The sequence below is a fragment of the Coloeus monedula genome, assembly GCF_965178545.1.
Source record: "Coloeus monedula genome assembly, chromosome: 9".
NCBI lineage: Eukaryota > Metazoa > Chordata > Aves > Passeriformes > Corvidae > Coloeus > Coloeus monedula.
The window spans coordinates 6,654,030-6,679,192 of record NC_138789.1 but is presented as its reverse complement, the minus strand read 5'-3'; the positions used below and the strand labels follow the sequence as shown (position 1 = coordinate 6,679,192).

Genomic DNA, 25,163 nt, shown 5'->3' with positions numbered 1-25,163 from the left:
GATAGAAAGATGGCAAAGGAAACTCTTAGACCTCATATTTTGCTTTCACAAGCACTAGCAAACATACAACCACTGGCTGTACATTCCAGTGTTTTTCAGAACAATTTGTATGGAAAGAATTAACACTTAAACCTTGCTTCTACTTATGCAGTGAGAATCACATCCAATTTTAAGCTTACACGGCAAAAAAACCCCCTGCTTTAAAATACTTCCCAATTAGAAACTGAAAAGTTTCAGTTTTTATTTAGTTTCTTTCTCTGCAGGGCCATGAGTTGGACTCGATGATCCTGATGGGTCTCTTCCAACTCAGCATATTCTATGATCCTTTCATTCTACTTTCTTTAGATGTACAAATGTGAAACAAATCTAGCACATGAAACTGCACTGAGCATGGGAAAAGTTATATCATACAAGGTATACAGCAATGCATCAACACTGCCACCACTTCTGTCTTGTTCACAGCACATACTGGAGGAGAGTGAAATAATTGCGTAGAGTCTAAGATAAAAAAATTTTGAAAGTCTGTAGAATTTATGGCATTCTAGCCAAAAAAAAATAAAGTGCAAATATTAAGAACCATTAGGAAAACAAAGCAGAGATTTAAACAAATGTTTACAAACCAAGAATTTTTGAGTTTTCTCTGCTATACATCACAACAATTACAATTAAGTAGATTTTTGCATACTCTCACAAACTTGCAAGCTATTATCTAATTTTCCTGCTGTGTTCCTTGGGGTTTCAAGAGAATTTCCATGTACCTAGAATTTCAAGAGCATTTTATTTAAGGTGATGACACTGATCTTACAAAAACATGTTGTAGCATTTCCTTTCAACAGACATCAAAACTTACACGCCCACAGAAATATTCTTCCCCTCGTATAGAATTTATAAGCAGAACATTTTCAACTTAAATGTGAGGGGCTTTTTTTGTGCAAGGTTTTTTTTTACTAGCCCTCTACTGGCAAGATTCTTCCTCACAGAACTTAACAGTGGTGCTATTTCCTCTCTGGTAACTACACTGAGGATAGTCCAGTGCAGCCAATTTCCTCCCAGGCCCTGCCAATCCCTAGTGTAGGCAAACCTGAGAGAAATGGCACAGCAAATCAAGCTAGAGCTCAGTGGTCACTTACTTCTCTTCTTCATGCTGTTCTTGTTTTGAAGCCCATCCTGTGCCATCTTTAGGCACAATGTTCACATTGGGGTCGTTGCCTTTGTTCTCTGCTTTGAGGCTGGGCAGATTAGCTGGGGGAGGCATCCTCCTGGAAATAGCAACTTTTCCAAGACTCTGCAATCCATGGCGTGCGGCAACTGCATACCAGAACAGGAAGTGCAAGTTAACAAAGCTATTTAGCAGACAGTTTTTAAACAGAGCTACATAATGTTTTGTAAGTCAGAAAAATTTAAGAGTGTAAGAATTAAGAATTTAAAATGCTTCAGAATTTAATTTTTAAAAAAGGGAATTGCAAACACTTGGTTTGGGAAAACTGGAGTACTTTTTGAACAGTGAGTCATTATGGTTAGCCTGTTCGAGAGATTAAAAAGGATATATGGCCCCACCTTTATACACAACATTCAGTGAAGAAAGCTAAAGAAGCCATTTAAAATGTGATATTATTGTCTTAATACCCTCCAAGATTTTGTCAAGCATTATTCTCTTGCTCTTCTGTGAGCTTAATGTACATTGATGAGTACAGGAATACCTCTATGGATCCAGCGCACTTCTTTTTTGCTGCAAATTTAGCTGGCAGATGCTGACCTTGCAAAAACACTCTTACAAATTTTATTTACTCCAGACCACAAGTACCAAGCTAATGCACCCCACAGGATATTCAACCTACCAAGTAACCAACTGAGGGAGCAAGTACAAGTTACTGCCCTGGATAAGCTGTATCACAACAAACAGCTCAGTTTCAACCTTTAAAAAGAATATTGTGGCAAACTTTAACAAGCTTAGGCACACTTTTTCTCTTTTACACATGATTTAGGCAGTTATGTCAAGTCAAGTTCAAAACCTTCAGAACATCATTTCCCCCTCCTTCTCCATTTAATGACTCATGAAAAAGCAGGCTCACTATCACCTTATTTGAGATAGTGGTATAATTTTTATCCAGTGGTTGTCCAAAAATCAAAGCCCCTGAGCTGAAGTGAGCCTTGCCTTCTCCTTAATCAAACACTTCCAGTATGGCAAATGTTAGTGCAGTAAAATGCACAGCTGGGGAATGGCACGTCTTTATTTATCCACATTCTACTTCCTACTAGACTGCAAACACTGTCTCTCTGAACTGACACGCTTGTTTACAGCTAAGCAGAAACTACAAGGAATGCTGCCTTCAACAATCCTTCCACTTCACTGCTGTACCAAGCAGTTATGAAAAACCATGCTGTGGTTAAGTGCTCATATACTCTGCACTACTAATTAGCACTGCAGGAACGATGAAACTGAAAGAATGCAACCCTAAAGAGAGCTTACTCACCTGTGGTTTTCTGAGTTTCCAGTGACTTTCCCTTGTAAGTATTAAACAGACTGAGTGTTGCATACTTTGTTTTTCCATCCTTTGCTTTTGTACTCTGGCCTGACTTTTCCGACATTTCGCTGGAAACTCATCGAGTCTGGTACCTCCCGTTCACTCCTCAAAATCTGCCTGTAACGAAAAACAACAGAAAAGCAATCTGAATACGAGCCAACACTTAAGAGCTCACAGGGCAGAAGTGGACAGCATATTTAACACCATTAGCACTGTTTCATTTAAGCATACTGCAGGAAGCCAAGGAATGCATTAACTCCAGAAACCTTACCCTTACGTAACACCAGGAATTTTCAAGTATTTCTATCTCTTTAATTTGAATGTGACAAAATCAGGAGGGTCAGCACTTAATTAAAATCACTGTTAAAGTAGTAAATACCATCCATGACTTCACTAGAAAATGAATAATAAAAACCCAATCCCAAACCCCACAAACACACAGAATTTCCACCAGCAGCTCCTTCCCCACTGGGGAAGCTCAACGACTTCATCTACTGCTGAAGCCAAGTACTGAAACACAATTAACAGTTACTGCAGTACAGTATTTCTGGAATTTGCTTCCCCCCCCCCCAAATCATCACGAACACAGCAGCCAGAGAAACTAAATACACAGAGTGAGAATTTTTTGTTTGTCAAAACCAGAACACAGTATGCTCAGACAGGGAGAGTGAGAATTCCTTAAACCAATTCTTCCTGCAGCAGTAAATTACAGGGCTGTTGGAGCGGGTCATCTGTCTCCTCCCTCTTTCCCCCAGAATAACAGGCCTTGAGAAAAAGAACCCAGTTATTAACAGTGATACTTCGCTAGAAGTTCTTGGAAGGAACTTGTAGCGCCGCTGCTCATCACCAGGCAGGAACACAAGTGAGCATTCACTCAAACAGAACATTATTATACAGTTGATTTATCTTAGTCAAAAATCCTGCTACCCTCTTTACAACAACAATTTTTTAATATATTTCCATTTCAATTCCAGAATAGTTATATATGCTCAAAACTAGCGTTTCATTCTAAAAGCAGGCAGCAAGAATCAAGACATCCTGCTCAAACTCTTCAGTGATCAAACTGCCATGTCAAACTCAGAGCTGCAGATCTTCAAAGGGAACCTGATTCACATGTGAGGTGCTCATGGATTAAAGAAGAGTCTGCAATGACAAGCAGTCTAAAGAACAAAGCACTTACTTGGTCATGATAGACATTAAGCAACGTCAAAAGACCATGGAAATTTCACTTACATAGGTATGATAACGTTCTCATCCTCCTCTGCCTTCTACTTCAATTTACAAGCCATGACTGAAAAGAAATTAAGATGGCAAATAACCTTGGGATGGTTCAGCTTCAGCGTAACTTTGGCCAGAAGCTATTCTATTACAATCCATGCAGATTGCTGCAAAAGGGACAATCTCCAGCCTTGTATGGGGCCACATATACATAGCTAAGAAATACATTCTCCCCTCACATAAAGACAGCAACTCCCAGATTCTTCTTCCAGATTAGTCAGCATTTGGCTATTTCAACAGCAAGTGTTACACCAACAGTTACTCTTTGTGTCATCCAAAAATATGAAATAAGGGATGGGAGCAGGGCGAACCCAACCCACCAAGCAGATCAGAGACTTGGGTTGAAAATTAAAACTCTGTATGAGTTGTTTGCACTTGAAAGAACGTGTGAGCATAGTGATTATAGTGTATGATTTGGTACAGTTATATGCTCACCTGAAACCTGGTTTGCCACCCTGTGCTCCTGGCACTTATCTAGACTCAGCTTGATAAACGTATCTGCCTGGATTCAGGTCTCCAGACAGGCTGAAAGCAGTAGTCTGGCCATGAACAATACCGATGGGCAAAGCTTGACATGTTGAATTGCAAATAAGTATCGGGGCAGCCTGGAGAGTGAATGGTTGTTTCAAATCTGCTCAGCTGATAACTCCAAAGATAAGCTTGCCTAAATTCATGTATCAGACTGGGTGGGTTTTTTCCTGTAAAGATATTTGAGTAGTGAGCTTTGGCTCCCAGTGAAACCTTGCAGCCTCAGTGTAGTTTTTTTTGGATAGATGAGGCATGGCCTAACAGCCACGTGTGTGACTGGAGTCTAGATCAGACATGAGGCTCTGCATCAGCCTTTTTCTTCCATAAGGAGACTCAGTTTACCATAAGGTGTTCAGTAAAATGTCTGTGAAAGAACCTGGCAGACTCTGTCCCTTTGACTCCTCTGTTACTCTCTGCTCCCAGCCTCAGTATTTATCATAAAGAGTCCACCGCAATCATTCGGGAGTGTCAGAGAAGGCGCTGGGCAGATAAGTGCCAGGAGCACAGGGTGACAAACCAGGTTTCAGGTGAGCGTATAACTGTACCAAGTCATACACTATAATCACCATGCTCACACGTTCTTTCAAGTGCAAACAACTCATACAGAGTTCTAATTTTCAGCCCAAGACTCATCCCAGCCAAGGAGTTTGTAAACAAGAAGTAGCTTCACAATGGTGAAAAGTCTAAAAGCTGGCAAACAAAACAAACAAAAAAAAGACAACTTGGGTCATTTTTTTAACAAAAAAATTCTCAACAGCAGCAAAGCCCCAACAATGCAGACAGAGCAAAAAGCAATTTGAGGTGGTTTAAGATAATCTTTGATCATATTTTCCAAAGCCTACCCCTCTGGTAGAGATGAAACACGGAAAATCTTAATCATAACACTCTTTACAGAGCAAGACAGACTTCATACTTGGGCAGATCTTAACTGTAACAACCGTTCTTTCTAAAACATTTGACAGCTTCAAGAACAGAAGACAGTGAACGCATTCCCCAAAAATACCTTTTTATGTTAAATTTACAAAAATTAGTCTGCTCATTACTATTGAGCTCTATGCTTTTTATACTATTAAAACTCATAGTTTGACAAGTTTTTCCAAACTTATACTACACAGAAAAATAAACTGAGTATTTTACAATGATTAAAACTGCACGTTCCTTGGTAATCTGACTTGCACAAAATAAATAATTTCAATTAGGCAGGTCAATATATTCAGTAATATAATATATATATATTTAACTACATTTAGACCTGATACTGGTTGCCAAAGAAGATATTCTTGCAAAATTAAGACTTTAGACCAGGTACTCAAGCCAGGGATGACAAATCCTCCCTATGAAGAGCCCATGTGGCCTTCTACGAACATACCTGCCAAGTCACACATTAAACAAGCACTCAGTGCCATCTAACAACACACATGCAGAGATAGTTGCATGATTTTGAGCCATGTAAAACTACCCAGCTCCAAACCCCTGCCTTTTCATTCAAGCTTTAGTTGTATATGCTGCATTCCCATACCTGAGCATTGCAATCACTCCCTCAGTAGAACCACCTACAAGGTGTTTCAACACAGGACACATTTAACTTGTGTATACAATACACCGGCAAGTACTTTCCTCCCCAAGTGATTCTCAATTTGCCCAACATTTATATATTTTGTTATTATTAGTCAATTTTTTAGAAGTGAAGTGCTGCTGTGGACTAGGTTTAGGCTCTGTGCTGTGAATAACACGAGGCAGCTGTGTGCACCTCTGAAAACACACAAAAGATGTCAGAAGCACTTACCCAAGCTAAGTAAGCACAGTGACAGCCAACAGAAGGACAGGGAACAGTACAAGCCATAATGGCACTCGGCAGGGTTCACTGCACTATTAAGAAATTTAAGCAAGTCAGCTGTTCATTCGGACTGATTACAGCTACTATTATGCACAATTACAGAAAGCATAATGCTCCCAGGATTCTGGAGCAAACATTTACCTTTTAGCTGCCCTGCAATGTTATCAAATAAGTCAACTGACCTTCACCATGGCCTTAAGATTTGAGGGTTAAAATTATTACTGTAATTTCTGTACCAGATTATTTTTTCAGACTCCAACTGGTTGACTTATTTAGATTCTGCAAGGAACTCAGAAGCTTGTGTACAGAAAATAGCACACAAAGTAGCTGCCACAAATTCTAGATATCCTGATCTCCCTTTGTACCCTCTTAGACATTTAGAGCTGGTACAAGAACAAACCGAATGCAGTATATTCCAGACTGCAAAAACATGTTTTTAAAGTAATAGTAAAACCCCCACACATCTCACACAGGCCTTTTCCACTAAGTTCCTAGCTCTCCTGATAATTTCAGAACTCATCTAAATGACTTGTTTAGAATTCAATGATACAATTTATTATGTCTGTAAACTTTGCACAGTGTTCCATCAGAGCCAACAGCAGACTCAAAAAGGTGTCACCTCTGCTTCAGAAAAAAGTCTTACATGATTAAACAAGGTAAAATATTACATGTTTTGAGGTCACTTTTGAGGACTGAAGGGTAAGAAGAATAAAACATTTAACAACTTAACTCAGAAACTCTTGTCTGACCAGATGACAAACTCTCTCAATCCATATTTTTACACACTGCATTTTTAAACCCCTACCAAGACAAAAGAAGTCTGGATTTTTTTACACAAGCCTAACATGTCAAGAGACTTCACCAGCAGTGTAACAGTTAGCTTTAATACAGTCCTTTCATCTTAAACCCCCACCCCTATTTAGCCTACAAGCACACAATCAGAACAGGTAGCCTGTACAGGAGTTTCCCAGGGCTTTGAAGTCTTAAAAACATTAAGCAAATACTGGAATAATTCTCACAATTCCTATTCAATGCAGCAAGGATATCTAGTCCCTGTCACCTCTATCCCAAGGGCTGTACTTTGGCCAAACACGGAGAAAGATGAACTGGAATGACTTCAGGCAAAGAGCACCACCACTCAAGACTCAAACCAGCTGAAGATATCTCCTAGAACCTTGAACTCTCTCAGTGCCTCAAATGCCCATCTGTGAAGTGGGAAACATCACAAAAATACTACATGGAAGTTTACTCATAACTGGGACACATTAGCACCTCTCTCAAACAGAAACCAAGGAACCAATCCAGGAAGAATTTTTGTACACTATTTTAAGCACACTGAAAGTGGTTAAAGGATAAAAACCACCATATACAAATCTGTTATTTGTATCCAGCCATAACTTCACTTTTCTAAGAACAGCTTTGTTTCTGGGATACTGAACAATGTGGTTCTGGTAAATCCTGGAACCAAATACAACTAAAAAAAACCCCAAACCAACAACCCCCCCCGCCCCCCCAAAACAAACACAAAACCAAAAAAACCCCAAACAACAAAATTAAACGGTTTTTACCACATATTCAATAGGTGTTGGAGGCAGATGCTCCCAAATCACTGTTAGTAATTTCAAAAAAATTTCACTGCATGCAAAAATGTGGCATTAAAAATTTCAGACAGAAAGATTTAATTTCAACTGGAAGTCTGGCAGATTTAGATTCTAGAACTGAAGTTGCCTGCTACTGAAAAACCTGGGCATAATCTCCAGCTGGATACTAATTTTTGAAAAACAACTGTGTGATCTTCAGAAAAGACACCAGTTTAAATCAATTACAGAAATATAATGCAGATTTAAAACAAAGAAACAGAAGATACTGTAGTCAAAGTACTTGGAACCCAGGAAAGCCTTCTTCATGCTTTTTGTAACCTATTATCAAGGAACTCTATTTAAAATCACATTCCACAATACTGTGCAATTACTGAATATATGGGTTTTGGATGTGGTTTTCCACAGAGAAGGCTGCACACAAATAAATAATGGAGTTACAATTAAACATACTGACTTCACTTCTCTGACATGGATGTTTATAGACAATACACATCAACAACCTCTTATTGATGACCTTACAATTTCAACTTTGTAGTGCCCAAAGTACCACTCTGGGACCAACACTTTCAGCCAAATTTTTATTTACAAAAATGTAACAACAAAACAAATGAACGTTTTGGCCATTTAGCCCACTATTAAGAATTCTTAAGAACTTCAGCACTAGTCAGGTTAATATGACATGAAAATAAGCTTGGAGAACCTCAAGGAATGCTTGGGTAGCAAAGAAGTCTCTGTCAAATCTAAGTATCTAATAAAGCCTCTCAAGTCAGGATTTCCCTTCCCTCCAAGTGCCATTCGTAGCAAGGTTCATTATCAAGCAGATTCCTGCTAAGCAGGCTGAAAATTGCAGGAAAACTTTGGGAACTTCAAGCTTGTTTTTCATGTACCTCCATCATGGCTCTTCAAATCTTTAAAGAGTTCTGGGTAGATCTCACTGCAATTCATTCTTGAACAAAATCTACACCAAGTTTTGTTTCCTTAGAAAGCATCACTAACACACTTTTCCATCTCTAGATTTTGGGCTCACTGGTTCTCAGCAGAGCTTGAAAGAGGGTACACAATGCACTGATTGCATTGACTCTATAGAATCCATGGAGACTGGAAGCAGAGTAGGAAAACTCTTTAATCACTACCTTCTTTGCATCCATCACCTCAGTGGGAGAACTGTAGGACAGGCACAACCTACAGAGGAGTTAATAGCCCCCAAATGGAAAAAAAAATCAAAATTAGTTCTGCTCACTAGAACCAAGACAATCCATCCTGAGACAAAGCTGTAGCAAAGCAGGCTCTGTTAGTGCAATCATTCTTCAAATAACTTCTCTTTAAAGCCTAAGAAAGTCATTCCAAAACAGTACCGAGACTAAGTATGTCAGGTGGAAAACAGACCATGTCAGAAGACAGCCATTTTAGGGCATTATCCCACAGATGCATCTTTTAAAAATGGAGTTTGTGGATGCCAGAAATGAGCATCCACAAGTATGTCTGCATCCATTCTAACAGACATCCAACAACAGTCTAAATAGAGCTACTAAGCTAAGCAATGAAAAACAACCCAAATTAGCCACCCACAAAAAAAGTCTACACAGAAACTATCTTCACCACAAAGCGTATATTACTTTGAACCAGCAATCTATGGAGAAAGCAAATCTGCTGCCTTAGCCTGCAAGGCAACTTGCTGAACTGATTTTTTGGGGAGAAATACTGATCACCTAAAACCTGGCTTGCCAACAGGAAAACCAGCAATGAACCACAACAGCTCAGAGGATTTTTGTTAGGAGCATTTTAAGACTAACATGGCACTAACCAAACTTTTAGGACATATACTGCAGGGGGAAAAAAAAAATCTCAGTTCTATTCATTTTTTTTCCCAGTGCTTTCTTGAGAAGAAAATATAATTAAAAACCCCACAGATCCAACTACAGCAAACCTCAAATTTGTCTCTTTCCATAGATTTTAATATATATTTAACTATATGTGCATGAATATTTCACTGGACATGCACAGAAACCATAATCCTGTGGAACAGCCCTGCCACAGGAAGCCTGGTCAGTAGAATCAATCAGAATCAGCATGACTTATATGTGTCCATATAACAAGGGATTAAAAAGCCACAGACAGGTTAAACTCACACTGGCAATAAAATTGTCAAAAATGCACAGAATATTTTCATGTGTCACACAGCTGCTTTCTTTCAGCTAAGATAATTTCTGATACTTGTACTGCTTATGAAATCTTCTCCTTTTTAAGCAACCTCAGGTAACTGAGAGATTACAGTTCCCTCCCCTCACAGGCAGAATGATGCCAGTGCAGCTATTTAAGAACTCGGGGGGGATACAGGGCAGTTTTCATTTAATTTAGTCTAATATTTCTGCGTATTTATATTCAGAGCATCAAATAAAGGTGTTCAGTATTCTGACAGGTACTATCTAAATATCACCTACAACAATGCAGTTACCCAGGAATTCAATGCTTTCAGTGTTTGTCACTTTCTTCCATGTTTTACACCAATGGCCCGTATTTTGGTCTCCAGCTTTCTGGATAAGGGAAGCTGTTCACCAACACAGCTAACATTTACTTCTGCCTTTTACAAGGAAGTAAGGAGATAATGCAGAGATGCACTCAAGCATAAATACAGCTATTCTTAAAACCTTGAAATTAGTAAGCTCCTCCCTAAAAATATTCAGTTCTCAACTACTGCACATGCAGAAGATGTAATACCTCTGTCTGCTTTAGCTGTATAATTACTTTATAATTACTGTTATTTGTATTTTAATGATAACTACAATTAAAATAAAAATTTATTTTAAAAAGTATCAATTATCAAAGTGGAGTATCAAACTAGGTCAAGTTAATGAAGTCCCTTCAGTGAATTTGGTGTCTGGTAATTCTTTGAATTTACAGAGGTTAGATAATAAATAAAAATGGTACAAGTATCACCAGAGAGTTTTAACGAAAGCTCTTCTACTGTTCTGAACTGAAAACCCAACATCTGCCACCTAAAGCAGCAGCACTTTTAAGCAACTAAGACTCCTACAGAAATCCTCTCCCATACTTACTCGGGTAGTCAAGTACCTTGAAGAAGTGAAACACATGATGTCCACACTAAGCCTTGAGTATCAAATCCTTAGCCAAAAAAAAATTGATGACTGGCTTAAAACACGTAGATAGAAGTGACTCAGATTTGGCTTCTGAGTAAAGAAAACTTACTTTGGTAATTTTTCTCAAACTTCTTTGTAACATGAGGAGTAGTTCTTTAGGCTAACAGACGGATGAAACTGGCTTACATTCAAATACTACAGAGAATGGACTTAAAGGCTGAAGCTGTGAACCTGATTGCACAGGCATCACAAAATCACGAGAATCAGAAACCCTGGATGTGCCATTAGACCAAATGCACACTTGGGTTCAGCATTCCTGTCTACTGAAATGGTCCACTGATCCTGGTAGAAGCACACCAGCCTCAACACTCATCCAGCATATCTTATTCTGTATTTACAGTCACAGTTTTGTAAGGCTGCCTTTGTCCCAGAGAGCTTCCCACTGATGACGGAGGTGATGTGGAACCCATGCTTAATGAAATAGTTCTCCACACTTCTGCTTGCAGACTCCAAGAGAAACGACCATCAGACTTGTCCAACAAGTTTCCAGTTCTTTTCAGAGCAATTCCCAGTTTGGGTTGAGGCACAGCAAGGCAGCAATGCAAAACAAATCTTATTTCTCGCTGACACATGAATAAAAAGCTCCCAGAGGCCGAAAAGACTACAAACTGTAGGCTATGAGAACACCACACCGTGGAATATACTGACCAGGTAAATACAGCACAGCCTCCACTGGTACTGCAAATGTCCAGTTCATTTACTCATTTGTTCTATATGAACCAGACCAGTGGAGAGAAACTTAATACCACAACCACAGCTCAAGTGCAAATGAGGAGTAACTACCAGTAACTGTATTAGAAGCATTCCTTCAAGTGCCAGCCAGCCCATTTTCAAATTATCCAACTTTCTTTGCCAGAAAGGATTTTTCAAGACATTCCAGTAAAGAGACTGACAGTGAATGTCCCATCTAAGTCAGAACAAGCACTGCACAAAGCCGATGCACTAACCCAACACAGCTATTCTGGCCATGTGCTGATAATCCTTAGACATAGATTACAGTTTAGACGTTTCACTAGATTATCAAACATTTCAACTAAAAATGTATTTTTTTCTGAAAACCTAACATCCCAGATTTCTTTGCAGGTCACTCCTAGAGCAGGCTATTTTATTTCTTCTTAGCCTGACAATGACTTTACAAGTCTCTTCTGACTTCTTTGTCACTAAGCATTAAGCAAATTTTTTGCAAGACAGATTTTTGATTTTCCGGTTTCATGCAGTTGGTTAAGAAACTTTACAAATTGTGAATTTTTAATTGAGGCAGGAGTTTGGAAGTTCTGGAAGGAAGCCAGGACCAGAAAAACCCCCAAAACCAGTTTCTATAGAATTAATGAGAGCATCGTAATGATATGCGTTTTCATTATTTCTGGGAACAGAACAATGTAAGTGCTTTCACCCAATTAGCTTTTCAACTTGCAGATGTCAAATGAGACTTATTTTTAAGATTTGCAAAACCATTTATTAAAGAAATTTCCATTATTTGGAAGAATGAGAAAACTTCAAAGCTCACAAAATTGAATCACTGCCTATTTGAGCACAAGATAAGGGAATAAATTAAAGCAAAATCTTGCAGAAACAAGCTGTGTACCTGCTATCAAAGTACAGGATTCCAACAGCAGGTTGGTAGGTAGCACTCTTCTCTGAATACAGAAGGTTAACATGACCTGTCTTACCTGTCAGAAGTCTTTTTAACCAAAAAAATTATAGCTATTCACCAGGCTTCTTAACAGCTAATTTAGATCAGCTTATCCAGACCAGAGCAGCTCTCTGTAAAGGCATCTGTTAATGGTTAGGAACACAAACAGTCCCTTAAAAAATTACAAACACACTTAGCATACTGTCACAAGCACCACTGTTTCTTGCTCAACTGAATCACACTATCCAGCAGAAGCCTGAAAAGACAAAAATATCAGCAAACCCCTTCTTCCCACACCCAAAGTGACATAGGGAGAGGCCTCCTTGGTGGCATCCTGAGTAGTGGCTGCTGTGTCAGGCTGAGAAAAGGGGGGCAGAAGACAAATCCACGGTGGGGCTACAGAAGCAGCCTGACAACTGCTGACACGTCTGACTCCAGTGCAGGCTGAGCAGGGCTCAGAATCTGCTCCTCTACAGGTGCTATCTGGGGGAAGTTACCAGAAACAGCTGAGGTGACCCGGAGTTGACTCCTGAAGTCAGTCCCAGTGATAAGTTGGTGCAAAATGCTTCCTCTTTTAGGAAGCTGATGAAAGAAAATCAGTAAGTACATGAAAACAGACCAGATTCCCGACAGACGAACAGAAGCTGCAGCCATTTACAGCCAATACTCATCTTTTCACTATGCCATTTTTCCCTTTCACTTTAATACTTACTCCAAAAGCCCCTACACTTTATTACAAAGCCTCATTGAACAGGTGGCATATTTTCAACCCTTCCCACCCACCCCATGCAGACTTGGACAGCGGAAGAGGGCAGGACAGATTAAGAAAAAAAAGTTAAGCCACTCTTGCTGTGAATAATTCAAGGAATCTCAAAACTTCCATTTCCTGCTCCTTTACCACAATTTCCAAGCCCTACTGAAATAATTAATATTTCTTCACAGAGGAAGTGACACCTTTTTTCAGCATTCTTCCCAAGGAACCACAACTTTGAGCAGTGGATTTCCCTCCACATCATACTTTTTTGCATCTTTAAACTGCAAATAAGTAAAAATTCTTATACGTAACTTGTTTTTCCAAAGCCCTTATTCCTAAGTTAATCCTTAAATAACAAATAATTACATCTGAGGTTTTATTTTGGAAATTTGTTAGAAGTTGCTTTGAAATAATGTTCAGGCAAGATCCTCTGTTCATGAGCTCCTTGAGAATATTTTGACAGTGCACAAGAACCACGCTAGGGCTACATCCTTAACAACTTCCACTCTTTAGAACACGTGCCAAAACGAATCCCCTCTTTGCTAGCTTTTTTCCCCAATTCTTTCCTGTTCATCTTCTCAACCTTTTTTTGTTGTTGAAGGGTCCAACCTGAAGATGGAAGCACTCAACAGCAGAAACCTACAGAACAAACAGTTTTGTACAGACTTGTACAACCCCACCATTATTAAAAAAAAAAGTTCAGAACAGTTACTCTAATCAGTTATGCAATGAATTAAGCTATTTGTCACCACGTTCAAAACTTCCCACCTTGCCTGAATTCTTTGCTGCCTGTTACTCCTACCATATTCCTAACCTGACTCATGTGCATCAAAAATAATTTCTTCTCTGTATTAAAGAGATGTTACAGCGTGTTTTGAAGGCTTTTAAGATACTCCCACCATGATAGTGAGAGCCAGGGTTGCCAAATGCACCAGCTTGTAACACACTGACAGCACCAGTAAAAAAATTTCACTCAGTGCATACAAAGGTGGTGGAATTTGCTCCTCCGTCTGGTCCAGCTTGGAGAGAGCTCAGAGCTGCTCACGGTCTCTTCTACCTGCTGCCCATTATCTCTGGATCTCTGGCTACATGCTTTTCCCTGTGACTCACTAATTTCTTGGAACAGACACATCTCCTTGTTCACTAAAGAATGCTCAGCATGTAAGAGATGCAGCTGCCAACACCACACCGACAACAGCTCTGGACCACACTGGTTTATTACAGTAAGGGTTGACTTCAGCCCTCTGCTTTAGACTGGATTTGACCACGCCTTGTTACAAAAAAGGGGAAAAAAAAGATGAGAAGCTAAATTAGAAAAGCCTTATCAGCATACCCAGATTTATGCATCTGTCTTTCAGCACTACAGAATCCATTTTCCGTGGAAGTTAACTTGCATCTGCCAAATGGCTGCAGACGAAGTTTAACATCCTCACTTGCTCTTGATTCTCTGTTTATTCTGCTTAGAAAAAAAAAATCCCACACGTCCCTTGACACTTTGCTTTCAAGATGCAGTAAATAATTCAGGCTCAATACATTATCAAAATACTTATCAAGGAACTGTTTGTTATCCAAAGCTATGTGTGTCCTACAAAGCTCTGTCCATGCTGATAGCTTCATCTGTGGCATGAAAAACATCTCCTAACCAAGGTGACTCCAGCAAAGTAACCACTCAGAAATGCCACAAGCCAAAGGCAAGCTTTTTTCACTAAAATACATCTTTCTTATTTACAAACACTGGGAAGAGAAAATGTTCTTGATCCTTTTCATTAGAGGACTTCTGCTGTGCACCTATATACAAAGCACAGACTATCCTAAACACAACTAAAAACAAGCCCTGTAAATACAATATTTATTCTTTTTCAAAATGAAAGCACCAATTCATTGATATTAAGACAGAGGTCCTCTAGAGGAATACCTGGTGAGTCTGAAACAGAAGTCCTAAAGGAATATCAAGTCTTTAACAGGAGGAAATTACTGGCTTCTCAAACAAAAAAATGTTGCTGCACTTCCACCTTAGCTGAAGGTTCAAATCAGTTAAAGTACATCCTAAATCATTACTCCTGCAAACATTCCTTAAAATTATGACCGTAGATTTAAACTGTAAGTTCAAATTTATAAACAATAAAATCTAGGAACAGTCACATGCTTAAGAAATATGAATTTTAAACCAAGGTATAGCTGTTTACATGATTTCATCAGGACAGCCTAAAAAGGGCTGCTTTTCTAAGCAGAGGAAGTTTGATTTGCTAACTTAAGCAAGACGTTCAGCAAAAAATGGGCAGCCTAGTCATTGCTGAACTACAATTTTATAGCCCAGCTAAGTAAAATCGAGTAAGGCTGCCATTTCACTTAGGAATCAGCTGTACACTGATTTAAATTGGTATTTAAGAGACCCCTCTTCTCTCAGTTATCCAGGACTGGGTGATGCCCCAGTTCTTCAGGCAGTACTTGTGCCTTTGTTGTACCTGAATATAAAGTGCAGTCCTTCCTGTCTCTGATGCTGGAAGACCCTGAAAATGAAGCCCATGTTATTTTCAAATACATATCAGTTAAAATTTATCACTATCATACTTCAGACTGAAGACATGTAATGTTGATTCTGCACTCCAATTTTACCGTTGATCAAGACGGTGTCAGATAATTTAAACCACGAACAATGTGAATGTTAAACAGTTTCTCCCTTTAGTATGTGTTTGCAATCTGTAACAGACGAGCTCGTTAGCATTTACTTAGAATGTTATGTAATGGCTGAGGTATTTGTAATAAAAACAGTCTATTTCTGTTAGCCTGTTCTTCATAGACATACAAGCTGTCTTCATCTGATTTTTATTAGGACTTCATCTTCCTCTGCTCTTGATGCATTTTTTTAGACTCCTGTGCACTCCATTTTCATTTCACTGATACTCAGATTATTATTTTCTCCCACCTCCTCACACCAATTTCAGCTTTTATTTTTACACTGCTTTCATCCGTAAGCTTCTACTAGGTTTTGTAAAACCCAGACCCAAAAACCAATGAGAGCATGAAGCTGAGCAAAGGAAAAATTTCCTACAGAAGATGAACTGGTTCTACCAGTAAATCACCACTGGCAGTCCCGTCATTACAAGCCCAACATCCATCCTCAACTAGTGGGAAGGTGGTGCATTTTCAGGGCGGAGTTTCTCCCCCTCAAACCCTCTACTACTCCATGAGCCTTTGAAGATGTCCAACTCCTCCTGCAGCAGAAGGAAGAGGAGCGTTTTTCCTTCTCTCACATCCCCAGTCCACTACACAAGGGTTTGATCCTCTGCAAGAGCACACTGTGCAAGGCTTTAATTCTTCTGCAAGAATTTTATCTCATCATTTTATCCACACCACCCCTTATATGGTATTTAGTCGACACTTTCTACCCTCTCTCTGTTCTCACATCCCTTCCATTCCTTAGCCTGGAAAACAGTCTGGAACAGAGGGCTTGTACTCCCAGTACCATAGGATACCTGGCTGAAGTGAACCCCATACAACATAATCGCTGCTTTGACTTACATTCTTTCTGTTAATTGCTACCCAGCATTCAGACAGCCCCAAACCCACACAGGAGTTCCCTTCTGAATTGCATCATCTTTCCCTTGCTCACTGGGGCCTGTTTCACTTTCCCTAGCACACTCCAGGATGTGGGGAAACAGGACCTATGGAAGATGCATCCCATAAATCTGTAGCTTTGGAGCAGGAGTCCAAGCTAAAACTGGAGACTGATGTAACTGTTCTGCTCTACTAAAATCTAGGGTTCCGATTATGGAAAGTCTAAATGAGAGCAAAGTTATTATAAATTACTACTAAACTACCAAGACAGAGAATATTTATATTAGCAAGACTCACAGAAGCAACTGTATATTGATTTATACATATCTCATGGGCTATTATTTACAAAACCCAAGAACTTCATACAAGGAACATATCCACACACCAAGGCAGAGTTTTAGGTGGCAGAGGCCTCAATCCTGGTCTCCAAGCAGTGGCCTAGGAGAGAACCGAGCTTTCACTTCAGTTTAAAGAGCCACCTCTCAAGCACACATCACCAAACCACCTTTCCACGGAACACTGATCCAGTTCAAGTAACTCCCAAATCTTTGAGATTCTTTAGTCCCAAGAAAACAGTTGCAGAATTACATTGAAACACCACAAAATTAATGAAGAAAAATTCTCTAGACTACATAATTTAAAAAAAACTTGACAGCCACATACAGCTCCCGCCAGCCAGTATTTAAGGTCAATCCTTTTGTTTCTCATACATGGACAAATGAGATCATGTCCTGTTTCCTGCCCCTTCGAAAGCAGTTTCTTGTCTGAGCAGAGCTCTTTAAGATGAGACACCAAGCAGGCCTGGTGCCTTGTTGCACAATAAATAAAACTACTAAAAATTACAGCCCCGTTCCTTCAGTTTGAAATACCGCTAATTTCCAGTAATGTAGCTATCTAACCCTAGTAATCAGGGCAACAAGGAAAAATGGTCCTTCCTCGAACATACAGACTTCAAGACCTTCCACCAAAGAACATATTTACAGAACACCCACGTGAAACACAAAAAGGAAAGAAAAATTGCAATGTTCATTCAATGCCCAGCCCTATGCTCTCATGCATGGGCCCAGAAAGAGGGCCCGAACTGGAAATTAAATGGGCCACTTTCAGCCTCAAAATTTTCAATCCCTGCATCCCTGGGTGATGCATCCCATCACCCACTGCATTCTGCCCACTGCAGACCAAGTGCCTGAATTTCAGCCGTGTCATCTCACCATCCTTTAAGCGCTATCAATGAGAACACCCCTGGCTCTGACCACCCCACCCCTACAAATCCTGGGCCTGGGAGCACAAACAATGCCTTCCTTTACTCAGTCCTACATCAAACCACCCAAGAACCGCCTTTTACCGTAGGCCAAGAGTGAAAGAGCCCCGGATGCGTATTTCAGACTTGGAAACCAAGGCGCCTTGCCTCCAGCACCCCGCAAGAAAAGGCTGCTCTCCCCCCGCGTTTCTGCAGGCAGAATCACAGCCACAAAGTAAGCGCAAATGCACGCAGCAGTCGGCGGGTTTCTCGAGGAATCTCCACAGGAGCAAGAAAGGGAGGGAAAGAAGGAGAGATGAAAAAAAGGAGGGGAAGACCGCGAGCCGTTAGATAAAGGGGGGAAATGGGGGGCAAAAAGCAGGGAGGGAGACGGAAGCAGCACCCCCGCAGGAGCAGTCCCAGCACAGCCGCCCCTCCCGCCGCCCCCGGGCGCGGCCCGGGCCGTGCCCGGCGGGGCGCGGCCGGCGCCGGGCACCGATGAGGGGCGGCCCAATGCACCCCGGCCCGGCCGCCCAGGCGCCGCTGCCCGCCCAGCTCCGCCCGGCAGCGGGGCCGGCCCGGGGCGCCCCTCACCCGCCGGCCGCGGGCCCGCCCGGACGGAAGCCGCCCCCGCCCGGGGCCATGCGGCGCAGGCCGCCCGCCCGCTTCTGCCGGCGCCGTATCGCGACGCGGGCCCGCACTCCGCCGCGGTGAAGGGGAGGAGCCTCGCCGCTTACCGGGCGCGCAGCGCGGCGCTCGGCTGCCCGCGGGTCCCGGTGCCAGCGGGGCCGCTGCCTCTCCCGGCGCCGCCGCCTCGGCCGCTTCCACACAGGGGCCAAGATGGCGGGCGGCCAAGCCGGGCGCCAACGACGTATGACGTCACCACGCACAGCGCGCACCGTCGGCCCCGCCCCCACGGCTCCGGTCACGTGACCACGCCGTGCCGCAGTCGAGCGGGCGCATGGGGGCAGGTGCGCCCCCTGGCGGCGCGGGGCGGAGGGCGGGGCGCGCGCGGACCCCGTTCCCATCCCGGCCCCGTCCGGCTTCCTATCCCGGTTCCCATCCCGAACCTCGCTTGGGTCTACTTCCCCATGCCCTTCCGCGTCTCCATCCCCTTTGGGATCCCCATCCCCGTCCCCACGGCTCTTGCGGTGGGATGAGGGACGGACGGCTCGGAGGGGAAAGACACTTTCCCGCAGGGAATCGGCTGCAGCTCGTCCGCCGGATTTGTAGCGAAATCCCTCGATGAAGGCAGACAGGGAGGGGTGGAGAGGCTCTGAATCGGTGGGATTCAGGGTTTCCTGTAAGCCTGAGGCTGCTCGGGCAATGGCAGGGATACTTGCTTGCTTGCATTTGTCACTGTACGTATAATTTATTATATATCTATATATTAGCCTATATAGCATTTCGTCCATACATTATATAGGTTATATATAAAATATGTATTTTATATATATATAAGGGCAAGACTCTCCCCTCTGCCACAACTTGGGGTCCACTTCACACAACCTGATAATAAGCTATTAATAAAACCATTAGCAAAGACCAAATCTGTGAAGTTTATTTGTGGCTCCCTCCTTTATGTCCCAAAAGTTACCAGACACAAATAGCTCTCAACAGTTCATGTTTCATAGAATCTCAACCTACTGTGGGTCTTGCCAAAGTTTTAGGGAGGAAGCTCTGGCTGAGCAGAGGGGAGGGAGGCCGGCCTCAAGTTCACTAGTTCATCCCCAAATGGTTTGGAGTGAACATTCCGTATCACCCTTGGTGAAACAGCAGCAGGAGGTGTATGGGCACCAGACAGCCCCAGGGTCCAGGCTCCTGCTGGTGCTGGGCCAGCTCCAGCCCTCTGACAGCACCTGGCGGTGGCACAGCTTTTGCAGTCCCCAGCTCACCTGGCACTGGGGCTCTCCAGGTTTCTTCTACAGCTGGGGACCTGCCCAGGGGCTCCAGCCTGGCTGGGGATATTTAGAAAAAAGAAAACCTGCTGTGAGAGCTGCTGGCAGAGCCAGGAGGCACATCCAGTGCCAGCCAGATGAGCTGTCAGAATTGTCATCCACCACCCGACTTCTCAAGGGCTTCAGTGTGCGCTGCCACTGAGTCAGGATGGCAGCTCTGGCCCCGCTCCACTTGCCCCGTCCCACCAGCCGGAACTGGTAGGGTGAGCAGGGCCCAAAAAAGACGGCCAGGGCCAGCTGGGGGTCTGTCAGGAGCAGCCTCAACACGCTGGGCTTTACACCAGCACATGCAGCGATTTCGTCTGTGTAGCTGATAAAACTCATCTTCAGGTTTTCCCTCTCAGATGGATTCCTTTGATGGGACATAGGAAATGAAAGTCAGATAGCATCATCCTATCTCAGTCCCCAGCTCCATGGAAAGCAAAAGCATCAGGCTCAGACATCAGGTGAGCCCCTGTCTCTGGGGCAGAGCTCTTTCAGCCCCAAATAAAGCTAAAGGCCCTGAAAGAGCCTCTGTGGCTTGGTCCCAGCAGTTACCCAGGGCAGGGGATAAGGAGAAGCTTGTTTTGTCTCTGCAGCATAGTTGTGGCTCCAAAACCAGTTCTAACTTAACAGTACTGTCCTTGTAATGCCACAAGTACCCCTGCTATGTCCTTCCCTGAGGTTCAGGGATTTGGCTGATTTTGAGAAGTAGAGCTGTAGACTTTCAGAGATAGGAATGCCAAGGGGACTGGGAAAATCTGGGAGATGCAGAAAGCGTCCCATGCTGGGAGGGACCTCCAGGATTTTTCTGCTTGAAGCCTTATCTCCTTCACAGGAGGGAGGACATGCTGAATCTGCTTCAGGAAATTTGAAACAGGCTCAAGATTGTTTCCCTTGCACCTCAGGCTTCCATATTTCTGCATAACAGCATTGTGGTGCAGTCACTGGGGCTCCCAGTCATCATCCCCGTGGCTCTGTTATGTCCCAGTTTTGCACCAGTGTCCCATGAGCCAGCCCTGCTCTGCTGGCAGACCTAACCCAGCCTGCAACCCGAGGTCCCTTCCTTGCTCCTGCAAGGCAGCACATCCAGCATCACCCACCCCACGTCCTCATGGACACATCTTGACCTCCTGTAAAATCCCAGTGCCGACAAGGCAGGCTGTTAGCTCCCCCACACACAGCGGCTTTATGGAATACTGCCAAAAACTGACACAAACTGTCCCCCCTGTCCCCCACCCACACTGCCCGGCTCCAAGGGGGGTTCTGGATGGGGCTTGGCCCTGAACCCAGCGGTCTCCGACTGCCTGGATTTGGGAGGGAGAAGCCACGAGATGGCACCCTTAGTCTGGAGGAAACCAAACCTCCATCTTGACATGCTGGGGATAAGGACATGGCTTGGAGGCCTGGCAGAGGGGGATCTCCAGAGAAGGAGAAAGGGAGGGAGAAAAGGAGATGGGAAGAGAGGGAAGGTGAGCTGCAGGTCCTGGGTCTTGTCATAAACCACTCCAGAGCAACTTACGGTGTCTTGTTCCATAAAGGAGCCACAAGAGCATTTCCCCACCTTACTACTACAGGTGGTGAGGTAATAAATGCAGTTGGGGTGTCCTAAGCATGACTGCCATCAGGCCCCCCTTCTCTGAAGATATCCTGACACACAGCACCCATTTCATCCCGAGTGCAGGAGCATCACACACCTTTTGACTGGTGGCTTCCTCTTCAAAACATCAGCCATCATCCTGCTGGGGGGAGGCAGCTTGTTCCAGCCTGAGAACAGAGAAACCAGCGACCTCCAGCAGCATCTTAAGAGGAAATGTTCAGTCCCTTCCCAAGGTCCCAGCACCTTTACTGAGGTGTGGTGAGCAGGTGTGGAGCAGCAGGGATACAGGGATGCAGCTGGTGTACAGAGTCTGCCATGCTACTGATTCCCATGGCCACCATGGAGCTGAAATATGCCCTAAGCTCTGTGGGCAGCAGGTCAGGCTGCCCCAAACCTCCCACCCCAGCAGATCCCCCCATATCCTACCTGCAAAGACCCCCGTCACCCAGCGGGCCTGCATTTCTGATCCCACCATAATTGAGCCGGTCAGCTGGATCAAGCCAATGATGGCCAGCGTGGGCTTTTCCAGCTGGGGAGGGAAGACGCATTTGTAGAGGGAACGGTTATCGTCGATGATGCTGCGAACAGACTCTTCGAGGAAGGGAAATGAAAAGTTGTAACCCGTGGCAAAGAGCACCACGTCGATGTTTTCTTCGGTTGTCCCATCTTCAAAAACAGCAGAGTTTTCAGTGAACTCCTTCACGTTTGGCTTCAACACCACAGTCCCAGAGAGGAGACAGAATGGCAGCTCTTCATTGATAATTATCTTAAATTTGGAGCTTGGAGGGGGAAAAGAGGGCAGCAGTGTTAGCATCTGGGAGGGACCCAAAATGACTTTTGTGGTGAGAGTTCCTCTCCCATAGTTTGCTATTCCACAAATATTCCCCAGAACTGAAAATTGAGCACTTCATGCCATAAAGACTGTCTGATCACCCAAAAAAAAAATCAGAAAAAATACCTTTTGCTGGAAGCCAAGCCATAGTTTGTGTGGTTGAACCATGAATTGAACTTCCGAAACCTGATCCTCCTTGTGAGGGCTGATGGAAGAAGCCAGTCCAGGAAGTGGTTGAAGCGGGTGGTGCTGACCATGTCACAGGGGAAGCCATGGTCCGAGACCCGGCTGATGACCCATGTGTTGCTCCTGGTGCTGAGGAACACCTGGGGAGGAAGTCAGGTCTCAGCAAGTTGGTTTTTCCCTGAATGGCAACTCCCATCTCCTGCACTTGAGCCAACACAGAGTTATCCCAAGGGAAGGAGATGGCATCCAGATGAACCAAACAGCTCGTGGTGGCTTCTATAAAGTTTCCACAGCTCCTCAATTGCCAGTCGTCAGGTGGCCCAAACTTCAGGAGTTGCAAAGCTTCTTCAATTGCCCTCAATTGGAAGTGGAATTTATTGAAAAACCTGAGGGCAAAGCTCCCTGTGGTACCCTGAACCCCTGGCTCTCATTGTCCCTGTCTGGACCACCATGGAGCTGTACCTTGGCAGCCACACGGCTCAGCTCCACAGAGAGGTCACCGCCAGTGTTGCCAATGCTGACCACGAGGACCCTTTTTCCTCGGAAAGCCTCCACATCTCTGTATTCCTGGCTGTGGAGGTGCTGGCCTTTGAAGCGACTTTCAGTGCCTAGGCAGAGAGCAGGATGCATCTCCTACTGCCAGATACATTTCCTTGCCCCAGCCTTGTGCCCAGATCCTCTGCAACCCCCCAACTCTCCCCCTCCCACCTCTGCTTGCAGCTGAGAAGCTCATGGAAGTCTTGGCTTCCTGGGTGATGCCACCCTCCTGTACCTCCTCAGCTCAGTCTTGCTTTGCAAATCCTAATGGAAAAGCCTGGATGCATCTTTACAAGGTGTTTTTCCCATTCCCTGAAATGCTCCCCACCATTTCCATGGGGTCAGGGTCCTGTCTGCTCCAGTGGGGGGCTTCATGGAACAGGCAGGCTTGTAGAGGAAAATACAACCAGGGGACCCATGGGTGCTGGGGGAAACCGTGTGCGGCAACCCCAGCACACCCCACTGCTGGGACAAGGCTTACCTGGGAAAGAAGCCAATGGCAAGTAGGGCTTCTGGTAATGGCCGGTGCAAACCATGACGGCATCGAAGACGTGGGACTCACGGACACTGCCGGTCTCGGTGACCACCTCCCACTGGCCTGAGGTGGTGAAATCTGGGCGCTTGCTCACACTGAGAACTGTTGTCTTGCACCAAAGCCCAACAAAACACCATGTGTCAGTGATCACACCATGTTTCAGAGATGTGCCTGTGAAAGGCTGGGGCTGCCGGGGGCAGGCTGGGTCCCTGGGAAGCTGCATGTCACCTCTGAAGCTGTTAAATCCCACCCTGTACCTTTTTCCTGGTGATGGCATTGGGGGGCAAGCCCATGTTCAAGCAGCCTTATTTAAAACACGGGGCCTAAAGGCTGTGTGCAGGATGCAAAAGGCACATGGTCCTTGTGGCCTGGCAGCTGGCATTGTCCTGTCCCACCTGGAATCTGCAGCTACTGATGGCTCCTCTCCCCAAGGGGTTTGGGATCCCTGCTCACCTGGAAGCGTATGTGCCGCAGGAGGTCGAAGTGCTGGGCATACATCCTGAAGTATTCCAGGACGAGGCTGTGAGGCAGGTAACTGGGAAAATCCTCCGGGTAGGGGAAGTCGCTGAAGCAGGACATCTCCTTAGAGGTGTTGGTGATGATTGAGCGGTACACACTGACTCTGCTATCAGCCGTGGAGTCCTGTGTGAAGCCAGTGGTGTTGTTTCCAGGTGTATAGGGAAGTACTTTCTCCCCATAAAGTATATGAGTATTTTTCTTCCTTATATTTTGGTACAAAGAATAAACCAGGACTAGCACCTAGTGACAATCATTTCTGCTCCCTCCATTTCCTTCTCCATCTTGGAGTCAGGAGGAGCCCCATAAGTGGGATCAGGAAAGCCCCTGACAGCATGACCACCCTTTTGTCTTTGCTGCAGTCAAAGAGAATCCAAGGGAGGGGACAAACCTGGGGACAAACCCAGAACACACTGACCGTGTAGTGCCAGATGCCGCCGATGTCCTCGCTGCTCTCGAAGCAGATGGGCTCCAGCCCCTCATCCAGGCAGCACTTGACAGAAACCAAGCCCCCGACCCCTGCCCCGATCACGGCCACACGCCGGACCATGCTGGCCTGCAGCAGGCAGTGGGCTGGTGTGAGAGCAACTGGAAACACAACAGCCCAGGGATCAGCAGAAATGCCAGTCCCTTCTTCCCATCCCCAGCAAAACACCCCTGGTCTTCTCTGGCTGCAGGTGAAGGAGAAGTTTTCCATGAAGGAAAATTGTTCTTGAAGAAAGGCATGGCCAGCTCCTGATTCAAATGCTGTGGACAGATTCTGCTCATTTTCCTTCCTGCTATGGTAAGCCCACAGTGGGGGTCCAGGAATTCTCCTCCTTCATGGGGGAAAAAAGGAGGCACTTTTAAACCTCATTGTTCCACTGCTTAAATTTATTCCCTTTTCCAGCCCAAATCAGGGCATGCAA

The 25,163-nt window shown here is 44.1% G+C and overlaps 2 protein-coding genes across 13 annotated transcripts in view; both read right to left on the bottom strand.

Moving 5' to 3' along the window:
* PRRC2C (proline rich coiled-coil 2C) overlaps nucleotides 1-18,973 on the bottom strand; it is a 70,317-nt gene extending 51,344 nt beyond the window's left edge. For all 12 annotated transcript variants that reach the window (XM_082287242.1, XM_082287248.1, XM_082287247.1 and 9 more), the window contains exons 1-3: nucleotides 18,850-18,973; nucleotides 2,475-2,642; nucleotides 1,131-1,308 (exon numbers count right to left, since the gene is read on the bottom strand). In XM_082287242.1, the coding sequence (XP_082143368.1) occupies nucleotides 1,131-1,308; nucleotides 2,475-2,589 (293 nt within the window). In that variant the 5' untranslated portion in view covers nucleotides 2,590-2,642; nucleotides 18,850-18,973. The remainder of the gene's footprint in view (nucleotides 1-1,130; nucleotides 1,309-2,474; nucleotides 2,643-18,849) is intronic.
* Nucleotides 18,974-20,034: 1,061 nt separating this feature from the next.
* LOC309576302 (dimethylaniline monooxygenase [N-oxide-forming] 4-like) lies at nucleotides 20,035-24,913 on the bottom strand (the record flags this gene model as incomplete). The annotated part of the gene is made up of 8 exons (XM_082287508.1): nucleotides 24,674-24,913; nucleotides 24,193-24,381; nucleotides 23,686-23,848; nucleotides 23,130-23,275; nucleotides 22,608-22,807; nucleotides 22,076-22,428; nucleotides 21,747-21,816; nucleotides 20,035-20,422 (listed from the first exon to the last, which is right to left on the bottom strand). The coding sequence occupies exons 1-8, from the start codon at nucleotides 24,803-24,805 to the stop codon at nucleotides 20,035-20,037; spliced, it is 1,641 nt and encodes a 546-aa protein (XP_082143634.1). The 5' UTR covers nucleotides 24,806-24,913.
* Between the last annotated feature and the right edge of the window lie 250 nt (nucleotides 24,914-25,163).